The sequence below is a fragment of the Nyctibius grandis genome, chromosome 6 (genome assembly GCF_013368605.1).
Source record: "Nyctibius grandis isolate bNycGra1 chromosome 6, bNycGra1.pri, whole genome shotgun sequence".
Taxonomy (NCBI): Eukaryota; Metazoa; Chordata; class Aves; order Nyctibiiformes; family Nyctibiidae; genus Nyctibius; species Nyctibius grandis.
Genome location: NC_090663.1, coordinates 3,189,985 through 3,203,172, shown reverse-complemented (window position 1 = coordinate 3,203,172; position 13,188 = coordinate 3,189,985). Strand labels below are relative to the sequence as shown.

The 13,188-nt window shown below is 49.1% G+C and overlaps 1 protein-coding gene across 2 annotated transcripts in view; it reads left to right on the top strand.

Annotated features, from left to right (window-relative positions):
* The window catches only part of PTPRA (protein tyrosine phosphatase receptor type A), a 151,845-nt gene that overhangs the window by 62,161 nt on the left and 76,496 nt on the right, over positions 1 to 13,188 (top strand). For both annotated transcript variants that reach the window (XM_068403348.1, XM_068403345.1), the window contains exon 3: positions 10,108 to 10,179. In XM_068403348.1, the coding sequence (XP_068259449.1) occupies positions 10,108 to 10,179 (72 nt within the window). The remainder of the gene's footprint in view (positions 1 to 10,107; positions 10,180 to 13,188) is intronic.

Here is a 13,188-nt window from a genome sequence, read left to right as displayed (position 1 = left end):
GTGGCTGCATTTGCCATATCGAGCTGGCGTGTGGGTAAGGAGTAGCCCACATCCCCTTCGTTAGACACAGAAATTGCTGAATTCAAGAGCTGGCAACAAACAGCCTATTGGGGATGTGGGATCTGGTGAAGGGTGAAGGGTCTGGAGGGTCTGACCTATGAGGAACGGCTGAGGGAGCTGGGGGTGTTTAGCCTGGAGAAGAGGAGGCTCAGAGGTGACCTTATTGCAGTCTACAACTACCTGAAGGGAGGTTGTAGTGGAGTGGGAGTCGGCCTCTTCTCCCAGGCAACTAGCGCTAGGACAAGAGGACACAGGCTCAAGCTTTGCCAGGGGAGGTTCAGGTTGGACATTAGGAAGCATTTCTTCTCAGCAAGGGTCATTAGCCATTGGAAGGGGCTGCCCAGGGAGGTGGTGGAGTCACCATCTCTGGAGGTGTTTAAGAAAAGCCTGGACATGGCCCTTAGTGCCATGGTCTAGTTGGCATGGTGGTGTCAGGGCAATGGTTGGACTCGATGATCTCAGAGGGCTCTTCCAACCTGATTGATTCTGTGATTTTTTTTTTCCAAAACATTTGGGGAATCCAGGGCTGAGAAGCACAGTTTGCTGTGTTCGTTCACTCCCTAAACGTATAGGGTACAGCCAAGCCTCCTGTAAATAAGCTGTACATCCCACAAGCCCTGTTCAATGGGTGGCTCGGGTTAGCACCTGCCCTGTGGCACCTCCTGTCCCCATCGTGCTGCTCAAAATCTCACGTCTCGTTGCCCCTTCCGAGCCGCTCCTGGCAAACCCAGGCTGCGCCAGGGACGACTGAGTCGTGCGAATGGGGTTTGCTTTTCCCCCCTCCTCCGTAAGTATGTTTATTCATTAAGGAAGTCAAAAGAGGAAGAGGAATAAAAAGGTTGCAAATGTTTTGCTTAGTTAGAAATGAGACCTCAGCAACTGGGCTGCATACAATGCATTCAGCAGCTCTAGCATCCCTGCCACAGAGCTCGGGAAGACTGATGTCTCCTCCCAAGATGTGTTCAGGTAGGGTCACAGCTTGTTTACATACCTACTCATATCCATATTGGCCCATATGCCAATATTTGACTATCAAATCATCGCTGATGAACGCCTCTCACATACAGCTCTGCATCCGCTGGCTTCCCAGGACGTGGCTCTTGGGGTCGGTGGCCACCTCTGCATACCTGGGTTTCTTTTTTTTCCCAACTGCATCAATTTGTAAAGGAGGCCTCGTCTCAAACAGCTTTGCCCTGTCTCTTTGTGTCTTCCAGTATTCTTGAAAGCTGGAGAGGGGCTTTTTACAAGGGCATGGAGTGACAGGACAAGGGGGAATGGTTTTAAACTGAAAGAGGGGAGATTGAGATGAGATCTGAGGAAGAAATTCTTTGCTGTGAGGGTGGTGAGACACTGGCCCAGGTTGCCCAGAGAAGCTGTGGCTGCCCCCTCCCTGGCAGTGTTCAAGGCCAGGTTGGATGGGGCTTGGAGCAACCTGGTCTGGTGGAAGGTGTCCCTGCCTATGGCAGGGGGGTTGGACTGGGTGATCTTTAAGGTCCCTTCCAATCCAAACCATGCCGTGATTCTTAGGGAGGGAGATATGAGTTTGCTTTCACTGCTGAAGTACTTAGGGGGGGTTCTGTTTAAAGAGGGAGGGGGGAAAAGCCACCGCCCAGCCGCTTGTGCTCGAGGGGAGCTGCAGAAGAGCAGAAGGAAGCTGGCAGGGGGTTTCTTTGCTTCCTGCCTTGCTAATCCCTTTGGCCCTGCAGCTGGGGCAGCTCAATTTTGCTGCCCGTTCTTGCTGCTTCTGGAGCATCCCCCGACTCCCCTGTGCCCCTGCCCTTTTAGTATTTTCACCCTTTCACCCTCGTTTTCCCGTTCCTGCAATAACTCACTTTTATCCCTGCTTCCTTTGCCTTGGGTTGAGTTTGAGGTGCTTGCTGTGTGCTTGTAAACAGGGTTTGTGGCTTTGATCATCAATCCTCCAGGTACCTCCGCAGGATTCTTTAATGTTTTCAGCCCGGGAGGTCTGCGGGGCCGGGCAGCTCCTGGGTGCTGCCGTAAAAACCATCTCTCGATAGTTATAAGGTCAAAGCAGCAAAGAAATGCAGAAGTGCAGGAGCACTGAGGTCGAAAGCATTAAAAACCTTGCACCTGGTATCTGTTCCTTGGTATTGAAGCACTGTTATTCCTGAGAACGGATTGTTTTTGCTTCGTGCTGTACAGACCCACCCCGGCCACAGAGCTGGAGCTCCAGGGCCATCGACCCCGGCCCCGCAGGCGTGCAGGGCTCAGCCTGCAGGATACCTGGAGGATATCTAAAAAAATCCATGTGTTGATAAGAGACCATGGAGGTCTGCCTTGATAACTACCTACACTGGGTAGACCTACTCGTATATGGCTATTTAGCTGAATCTCAAGAAGGAGAAGCCATTGCTTTGCAGTTATTAGTTCCTCTGTTACAGAATCAACCAGGTTGGAAGAGCCCTCTGGGATCATCGAGTCCAACCATTGCCCTGACACCACCATGGCAACTAGACCATGGCACTAAGTGCCATGTCCAGTCTTTTCTTAAACCCCTCCAGAGATGGTGACTCCCCCACCTCCCTGGGCAGCCCCTTCCAATGTCTAATGACCCTTTCTGAGAAGAAATTCTTCCTAATGTCCAACCTGAACCTCCCCTGGTGAAGCTTGAGGCTGTGTCCTCTTGTCCTATCACTGGTTGCCTGGGAGAAGAGGCCGACTCCCACTCCACTACAACCTCCCTTCAGGTAGTTGTAGACTGTAATAAGGTCACCTCTGAGCCTCCTCTTCTCCAGGCTAAACACCCCCAGCTCCCTCAGCCATTCCTCATAGGTCAGACCCTCCAGACCCTTCCCCAGCTTGGTCGCCCTCCTCTGGACTTGCTCCAACACCTCAACATCTTTCTTGAAGTGCGCGGCCCAGAACTGAACACAGTACTCAAGATGCGGCCTCACCAGTGCCGAGTACAGAGGGACGATCACTTCCCCAGACCGGCTGGCTACACTATTCCTAATAGAGGCCAGGATGCCATTGTTATCTTGTTATCCTGGTTCCTTCAATTGGTACAATTTAGGGTGGATTTTGCTTTTAGGGCAGGGATCATCAGGGATACTCTGTGATACGGCCCTGATCCTGGCAAGCATCCCGATATCTGTTTCAATTCAGGTGGGGATTGGAAGGGGTAAAGTACAGCGGCTCTGGTTTTTGTGAGGACGAATTGTTTCTTCACATTAGGTTTGGTAATGCGAAGTGCAGGGGATTTGAGTCTCCTGCTCTTTATTTCTGTTACCTACATCTTGGGGTTTGCACTGTGGTGGTATATTTTTAACCGTGTCCTGGGCTGCATCCCCAGCAGCGTGGCCAGCAGGGCGAGGGAGGGGATTCTGCCCCTCTGCTCCGCTCTCGTGAGACCCCCCTGCAGTGCTGCGTCCAGCTCTGGGGCCCCAACAGAAGGACACGGAGCTGTTGGAGCGAGTCCAGAGGAGGCCACGGAGATACTCAGAGGGCTGGAGCACCTCTGCTCTGGAGACAGGCTGAGAGAGTTGGGGCTGTTCAGCCTGGAGAAGAGAAGGCTCCGGGGAGACCTTCTAGCACCTTCCAGTGCCTGAAGGGGCTACAGGAAAGTTGGAGAGGGGCTTTTTACAAGGGCATGGAGTGACAGGACGAGGAGGAACGGTTTTAAACTGAAAGAGGGGAGATTGAGATGAGATCTTAGGAAGAAATTCTTTTCTTTGAGGGTGGTGAGACCCTGGCCCAGGTTGCCCAGAGAGGCTGTGGCTGCCCCCTCCCTGTCAGTGTTCAAGGCCAGGTTGGATGGGGCTTGGAGCAACCTGGTCTAGTGGAAGGTGTCCCTGCCTGTGGCAGGGGGGTTGGCCTAGATGGTCTTTAAGGTCCCTTCCAACCCAAACCATGCCGTGATTCTATGATTCTATGATTTTTCTAGCAGCTTCTCTTTGCCCCCATCTATAAATCGACCTGTTTCGTGCATCGCAGGGGAGGTTAGGATGCGATGTTTGGGAAGGAGGGTTAATTTTTAAGGGTAGCATTATAATTTAGAAAAGAAACCAGCATTTGAATGAAGCAAACCCCAGCAGGTCTCCTAGCCCCTTCTCCTCCGTCCTTGAGGCTTCCTTTGGGGTGATGTGTGGCCGTACCTGCCCCAGCGGGATGCCAGCGGAGCGCCGGGCTTGTGAGATGCAGCAGCTCACTCCCGGGGCTGTCCCAGAGGGTTGTGGATTGCAAACACTCTCAGCACAATCATACCATCCCAATTAGCATAATGATGCTGCCTAATTTATGCACAAATTGCCCTAATTTAGGTGTGTCGATACGTATGTTTAAACCAAGCACGGGTGTAATGGGGTTCGGTCTCGACCCGACTGGGGAAGCAGAAAGCTGCATCCACCCCAAAATGTGTGAAAGGTCCAAAATTTCTTCTCTGTTACTAAAATTTGCAGCTTTGTGTCGTTTTGCCCCTGCAGCTCTGGCAGCACAAAGGGGTGTGGGGCAGGACTAAACTCGTGGCAGGAGGGAAGAGAATAAAAGATTCCTGTGCTGAGATTTGCATGGATTAAAGGCAGCTTTAATTTGCCTTGATACTCTTGGCTTTCAGGTGGATTACGCAGGCGGCGGCATTTGGGGCTGTCTAGCCGACTAATACCTGCCTTGATTTTATTTTAATTATTTTAATAAGAGATGGAGGAGTCCTATAACTGTGGGCCACCTTTGCCAACCCCAGATCTTGAACATTTCTGTGTGTAACTTTTTATACCATTAACATTCTCAACTAACAAACCCTCTGACGTGGTCTGAAGTCCCACCTAGTGCGGCCATTCCCAAAGCGCTTTCTCAGCGGGGTTCTTCTGAAAGAGACAGAATCACAGACTGGTTAAGGGTTGGAAGGGACCTCTGGAGATCATCCAGTCCAACCCCTTGCCAAAGCAGGGTCACCCAGAGCATGTTGCACAGGGTCGCGTCCAGGCGGGTTTTGAATATCTCCAGAGAAGGAGACTCCCCACCCTCCCTGGGCAGCCCGTTCCAGTGCTCTGGCACCCTCAAAGTAAAGAAGTTCCTCCTCATTCAGATGGAACTTCCCATGTTTCAGCTTGTGCCCATTGCCCGTTGTCCTCTTAGTTTGTGACCTTGTATTCCTTGTTTTTATAAAAGAAATGGTGTTGAGCCCTAGAATTGTTCCGTAGTGAGCAGGGTGATCCAGCACAGAAATGTCAGCTTGAGTGAAGTTCTCAGTTTGGATGCCTGCTGGTCCACCATGTCCACCAAAGTCTTCATTCCCATGACTTTGCTATGCCTGTTTGCTATGGAGAGTGGCACAACCTGGCTGCAGAGGTTTAGCAGGTCTAATGTCGTGGGTAAAAACAGGGAACCAGGCTGTGAATTGGCTTTGGGCTCTCCTACCAGTGTGGTCACTGACCTTCTGCTGAGCTATTCTGGGAGAGAAGAAACACCAAGGGATGGCACCTTTCTTACGGACCCATCCAGCTTTTTGTGGGTACTGTTTGCAGAAGTAATTGCGTTTTCAGGGAGGGAACATCCTACAGTTCTTTATAACTCACGATAAGGCCCTGGCCTCAGCTGGGGTGTCTGGACACCGCTGAATTACTGGGAGCTGTTTACTCCCAAGCACGTAACTCACCATCCTTAGTGTTTTCCTGTTTGATGGTGGGAAGCCACCAGTCAAGCTGCAGTTTTTGGGCTCCCAAGCTCTGTGAGATAAGCTGCCTCTGTTATTTCTTGAGGTATAAGCATGGCTGAACTCTCTCCTCGCGTTAACTTGCTCTGTGCTGGTCAATGGACCATCCCTTGGACCAGTCTGTCTCCAGGGGATGGAGCCTGCAGGTGAGCTTGCGAGCGCACAGCTCCTAATCTTGCATTTGTTGCTTTGTAAAACACACAAACACAACCAATTCACCTGACGTCTTACCAATAAAACTGTTTTGTCTTGTGAATCTAAAATAGAAGAGCACAAGGTTTATTAGACATTGGAAGGGGCTGCCCAGGGAGGTGGTTGAGTCACCATCTCTGGATGTGTTTAAGAAAAGACTGGACATGGCACTTAGTGCCATGGTCTAGTTGCCATTGTGGTGTCAGGGCAATGGTTGGACTCGATGATCCCAGAGGTCTCTTCCAACCTGACTGATTCTGTGATTCTGTGTGAAGGTAGACCTTCTCCTTCACCTTGCTTGCGAGGTTTACAAAGGAGTCATCTAACCTTTTGGCACAGCACCGTACTGGAAGACGCTTGGCTGCTGAGTCCCAGGGTCTCTTTCATAACTGAAGCTCTCTCTGAAGGAGCTTTATGTTATGCCATTGTCCAGAAACACCTGGGTCAGGTCAGTGGTGGGTTTCCCAGTGCTGTTGGACTTGCAAAACTGAATTTTGACTGTAGAGAATGGAAGCACCTTCGTATAGCCTTACTGTTGATCTGCTATAACGGGGTAAACATCTACCTGGTTAAATTGCTTTCATCCAAATATATGCAACTAACATATATAAATAATAAATGCAAATAGTAATCATGGTGTTCCCAAGGCTGGTGGGTTGCAGCTGTGGCTTACCGCACTCAGCTGACTGCACCAGATCCTCGGGACCCCGTGGTTTTGGAGGATTATCTGGCAGGCGGATTATCTCGCTGGCCCATAGGGGCACAGGGGGGTCGGGGCACGGCGGATGAGTGGAAAGGCTTGTGCGGGGCCAGGGCTGAGACAGCCCAACGTGGGACACGCCACCTCCTTCAGTTCTGTCGTTCGTTTGCTCTTTGGCAACCGTGTTTCCCCTACGCGCAGGCCCTGTGACTAATTTCTAAGAACAGATGTGGATGTCAGATATCCTTGTAAGCGTTTATCACACGGGGTGTTTCTACTCTACATACTCGAGCGAGCTCAGTGCCTGCCTGCACCGCGCTCCTCACCTGTCAAAGGGAATGAGGTTTGTGAGTCACTGCAAGTCATGCATCAGGAATTACTCTCTTCTTCTGGTACTGATCTGTTTTTACAGCCATCTGAATCACAGAATCACAGAATCACAGAATCAACCAGGTTGCAAGAGACCTCTGGGATCATTGAGTCCAACCATTGCCCTGGCACCACCATGTCAACTAGACCATGGCACTAAGTGCCATGTCCAGTCTTTTCTTAAACACCTCCAGAGATGGAGACTCCACCACCTCCCTGGGCAGCCCCTTCCAGTGTCTAATGACCCTTGCTGAGAAGAAATGCTTCCTAATGTCCAACCTGAACCTCCCCTGGTGAAGCTTGAGGCTGTGTCCTCTTGTCCTATCACTATGCAGCCTGCTCTAAAACCCATTCAAACGTGTTGCATTGACTTTTACAAGCTTTTATAAGCTCTTTTGTTTTCATTCTGCCTTTGCATTTGCTTTTTTTCGTTGCCTTCCAGTGTACGTTCTTCCTTCAGCTCATCCTGGAAGGAGCCGTGAGCGTACACTGCATGTGGCTGGCTCCAGGCTTCCTAAAAACTCAGCTTTGTTGCTGACTCCCTTTTAACTCTCAGATGATGATAATAACAGCAGGGAAGGGGAGTCCTTCATTCCATCAAGGCTTTCTAAAGCCGGAGGTGAAGGCAAAGTCTTCCAACTTCCAAGACTGCACGTTGAATCTGCCAGCTTTGTGGATGAGGGAATAAATTGATCATTAAAATATTGACAGCACAGTTGATTACACCAACTTCCTGATCTGGTCCCGTAAAATTTATTCCTTTGTTTTAGATTCATCTAGCTAGCTGAAGGACAGAAGGACCTCATACCCATTGCACAGGAGGGAGGAGAGGACAGGCTGAAGGCTGGACTGCATTTCTGCAGCCCCCAGACCCTTCTGCCCCAGGGCAGCAGCGTTGCTGGGAGGTGTTGGGAAACACTGGAGCATAAGGAAGGAAACCAAGCTGGTGAAGGGTCTGGAGGGTCTGACCTACGAGGAGCGGCTGAGGGAGCTGGGGGTGTTTAGCCTGGAGAAGAGGAGGCTCAGAGGTGACCTTAGTGCAGTCTACAACTACCTGAAGGGAGGTTGTAGCGCAGTGGGAGTCGGCCTCTTCTCCCAGGCAACTAGTGATAGGACAAGAGGACACAGCCTCAAGCTTTGCCAGGGGAGGTTCAGGTTGGACATTAGGAAGCATTTCTTCTCAGCAAGGGTCATTAGCCATTGGAATGGGCTGCCCAGGGAGGTGGTGGAGTCACCATCTCTGGAGGTGTTTAAGAAAAGCCTGGACATGGCACTTAGTGCCATGGTCTAGTTGCCATGGTGGTGTCAGGGCAATGGTTGGACTCGATGATCCCAGAGGTCTCTTCCAACCTGATTGATTCTGTGATTCTGTGAAATCATAGAATCATCATAGAATGGTTTGGGTTGGAAGGGACCTTAAAGATCATCTAGTTCCAACGCCCCTGCCATGGGCAGGGACACCTTCCACTAGACCAGGTTGCTCAGAGCCCCATCCAACCTGGCCTTGAATGCCAGTGGTGTGGGGGGACCAGCAAGTTCAGCACGTCTGTGGGTCCCTCACTTTAGGCCAGAGACAAGAGAAAGCAGATGCCTCAGCCATTCTCCAGTTGCCTTAGAAAATAAATACTGGGAAAGTAACCCAGCTCTCCTCCTCCCTGCCAGATCCAATGTCTTTTTAACCTCCTCTTGCTCAGCTTCTCTTAAAATGGAAGTTGCTGGTTGCTGGTGGTCTGCTTGGGTTAAGCAGCGATTCTGGCAGACTTCAGAGCAGATGTGATCTCCAGGTCTCATTGCTTTGAAGCTCCTGGCTCTATCACACTTGACTAAATCAGGTGTTTTTTTTTTTCTCTGTGGAGGTAAAAATCAGCCTTGTGCGCCCATCTGATTGAAGTGCTGAGACTTGTCTAATTGAACAAGTGCTCGAGTCAACACATGAATAGGATGAAAAGCAGCGAGGAGATCACCCAGGGATTATGTGTGAGCTCCGCAGCTACTTGGCATCAACAGAGCAGATGGCTGGGTCGCATCCTGCCCAAGGCTGGGGAGAAAAGATGTTGATAGGAAAAAAATATTAATTTGGTTAAATATATTCAACTCTAAATCCAGAAGTGCCTTAGGTCTCTAATTTCGTTATAGCATCAGCCCAGAAGATGGGATTAGTGAAAGGAAGGGCTGGTTCTGCAAACCCCTGCAAGGAGCCCGCTGCTGCCTCAAAGCTGATGTAGGTAAAAAATATTTTGGGAGAGAGAATGGAGATGGAGAGAGCGGGAGCGACTTGGCTTGTCGTGTAAGAGTGGGGATCAGCTGGGAACAGTCTCGACTTTGCGAGTGAACCGTGAGTCCCTGCGGTGCGGCTTTGCTGATGGAGTGAGGAACCCCCGGACGAGAGCTGGTGAGGAGGGAGGCTGGTTTGTACAGACGTGTGAGAACATCACAAACATCACTGCAGGTCACCTGAACCGCAGGGACAAGCTTCAGCTTGGGATTACACTTGATCCTACAGCCAAAGTCTGTATCCAGAGAGGTTTGGGCTTGGGGAAGTCGGCTGGTGGCTGTCTCACTGGTATGTGGCCATCAGAAGTCCTGGTGACCGCCCTGTGACTCTCTGGCCCCTTCTCTTGGGGTGGGAAAAATGGACATAGGCAGAACCGCTTATTCAAATGCCCCAACTGCTTGTGTCTGGGTAAATACACACTCACAGGAGCCCAAAGCGAATAGGATGCCTTCACTATGATAAAAATGATCTACTTCTTCTAGCCGTGGACCCTCCTAAACTTTACCCCAAAGAGCAGTGCACGTATCCAGTGAAGCTGTGACCATCAGAGTTTCCTTCTCATTTGTAAGTGCTGCTGCTGACCTGTCATCGCCTGCTGCTGCCTCTGCCCCAAAGCACTTGTAATCTTGGAAACTCCCATGATTTTCCATTCTGTTTTTAAAACATTTTCATTTTTTCAAGTGTGTCTCTAGCTTGAGCAATGATGAGAAGCTGCATTTTGCGCACAGGTCAAACGAAGAGGAATCACCTTGCTGGCAGCAGGAGAAATGCTGTTTTCCAAAGATGTTGCTGAATTTTAACTCTTTGGTTTTAAAAGCTTGTTTTTTGGTTTGTTTGCAGGGGGCACCACTGGAAGAACCTTTATGGGCTCCTAATGACATGCAGGTGGACGATTTACTTATGATAATTAAGGTAGGAAGAAGCATTGTTAATTTTGGCATCTTGGCATTTGTCCTCTCCTTGAAATAAAATCGCACTCGCCGGTGACCGGGCGGTCATCGCTCTATTTTAGGGTTCAGTACACAACGATGGCAGGATGGAGCAGCACACGGCCAAGGCACTGACTTGTTGTGTTTAAGTGTCCCTTTAAACACAGGAGGAAGGGAAATCTTATTTAAGGACTACCTGGGAATGTAACTAAGTGGAAAAAAATCCAACTTCCTCCCCCAAAGGATAATAAAGTCTCTGTTGGTGCTGAGTTGGAAGGGGCATGACTCTTATTTGAGAGCACTCAGCACAGGGGAATTTTTGTTCTGCTGAAATGTAGTGGTTGAGTTGGAATTCAGGTTCTAACTTGCCTCCTCAAAAAAAAAAACAACTAAAAATATATTTTATTAGTTTATTTTCATTGTCTTGAGCTTCTGTGGAAAGCTGGTCTATCTGCAGATGTGGCAAGAGAGTACTCAATTCTTGATTAATGAAATGGAGGAAAATCCCTGATATTAAAAGCACTAAACTATTGGACAAACTTGGAAAAGAAAATACAAATGTGTGCGGAGTTAAATGTATTTATAAGTAGTTTGTATGATACTTTAATGTCTGGATTCTTGTGTTGCTGGGTCATTTCTGCCGTGGCTGTTGTGCTCAGAAGCATCATCAGGGTGGTGCAACGGTCTGGTCTCTGCCTCCTGTTGCAGTAGGGAAGAGGGTCTTCACCGTGGTCACCATATAGGCTCCTAAACATGAGCCAACCTTTCCCCTTGCAGTCAAAACACCTCAAAAATCCATCTTGACTTTACTGAGGCAAGAGGACCCCACGCATTTCTAGGCTTTGCTCTACACACTCATCACATTTCAATTTACGAGTTTGAAAAGGTGGTAGAGGTGTCTCCGAGTTCCCACCGATGTAACCAACCTCTGCAATGTGTAAACACCCAAAATACAGCAAAGTTGGGTGCTCTGCTTTGGAGCGCAGTGAGATGTTTGGTGCCACCAACATCACAGACAGGATTTTGTTCTTGCATTTATTCAGGCTGTAAACGGGTAAGGAAGTATGCGGGTGGACATGGGGTGCGTTAGGGTCTATCGTACTTTAACCCAGGCGTTGCTTTATGTTGCAACAGGGTTTACACTTATTAGCAGGGGTGGGATTAGTGGTTTGGTTCGTGTTTGGTGTCGGTGGATAGTTTACTGGCTGAGTCGTGGGGGGGAAAGGAGGGAATTCAAGCTGTAACAGGAGCAAATTCTTTTAATGCAGGTTTACGGGACTCAAATGTATTTGTACTTTTTGTTTGGCTTGCGATAAGATGCACGACTGTGGAATTTGCTTGGAGCAGGGATTTGCATGAATTATTGTTTCTTACAAAATGAACATCTGTGCAAGCATTCTCCCCGTGCTCCAAGGTACCAGAGCACCCATTAGAAGAAGGATTTGTGTGCCTGGATGCAGCGGTCAGCAAAAGCCAAGTGCTCGGGGGAAGGGAAGATGGAGCAGTAGAAAGAAAGCTGCTGAGATCAAGGGGAAAACTCCTTCAGGGCGGTGCGGCGGCGTCTGGATGTGTGTGTTTATTTTACGTGCTGACTTCTTTCCTTCTTATCCCAGCGCGACTTTTAAGAAAGCAACATCCTCCTGTTAGGAAAAACTTGGGATGTCTATGCTTGGCCTCTTGCAGAGTTCAGTTTTGGATTTAGGAATCACAGAATCACAGAATCAATCAGGTTGGAAGTGACCTCTGGGATCATCGAGTCCAACCGTTGCCCTGACACCACCATGTCAACTAGACCATGGCACTAAGTGCCATGTCCAGGAGGTACAATGCCATCAATCGCGTGGCCCGAAAATATGTAGAAGATGGGAATAAACAATCATTATGGATGGTCTCTAGATTCTGCACTTAAAGCATTTCATTTGAAGGGTTTCACTTTCTCCTAAAGAGATCTTTCTATAAATCACTAATTAAGCAAATTAGCTACAGTGTCATCAGTCTGTCTAGAAAAAGCAAGACGCTGATGTTTTGAAGAAACCTTCAAGCTGTAGATTCAAATTATCCAATATTTAAAATTACGATGTCTCATAGGAATAGGAAGAGCGATGAAAGAGTCACTTGAAGTTTGGGTGACTTAAAACCAGGTTTCGTGTAGAAAGGGAAGCTTTGTGTTTTACTCAAAATTCTACATGGATGCTAAACCTGCTGTCCTCCCTTAAAATTTGACTAAACTTGATGGTATTAAATAACCTTTTGGAGAGCAGCGTAGGGGAAAGGGACGTGGGGGTCCTAGTGGACAACAGGATGACCATGAGCCAGCAATGTGCCCTTGTGGCCAAGAAGGCCAATGGCATCCTGGGGTGTATTAGAAGGGGTGTGGTTGTAGGTCAAGAGAGGTTCTCCTCCCCCTCTACTCTGCCCTGGTGAGGCCACATCTGGAATATTGTGTCCAGTTCTGGGCCCCTCAGTTCAAGAAGGACAGGGAACTGCTAGAGAGAGTCCAGCGCAGAGCCACAAAGATGATTAAGGGAGTGGAACATCTCCCTTATGAGGAGAGGCTGAGGGAGCTGGGTCTCTTTAGCTTAGAGAAGAGGAGACTGAGGGGTGACCTCATGAATGTTTATAAATATGTAAAGGGCAAGTGTCATGAGGATGGAGCCAGGCTCTTCTCAGTGACATCCCTTGACAGGACAAGGGGCAATGGGTGCAAGCTGGAACACAGGAGGTTCCACATAAATATGAGGAAAAACTTCTTTACGGTGAGAGTGACTGAACACTGGCACAGGCTGCCCAGAGAGGTTGTGGAGTCTCCTTCTCTGGAGACATTCAAAACCCGCCTGGACGCGTTCCTGTGTGACATGATCTAGGTAATCCTGCTGGCAGGGGGATTGGACTAGATGGTCTTTCGAGGTCCCTTCCAATCCCTGACATTCTGTGATTCTGTGATTCTTTATTTTCTTTCTGTAAACCATACAAAAGGTTAGGGTAAACATGT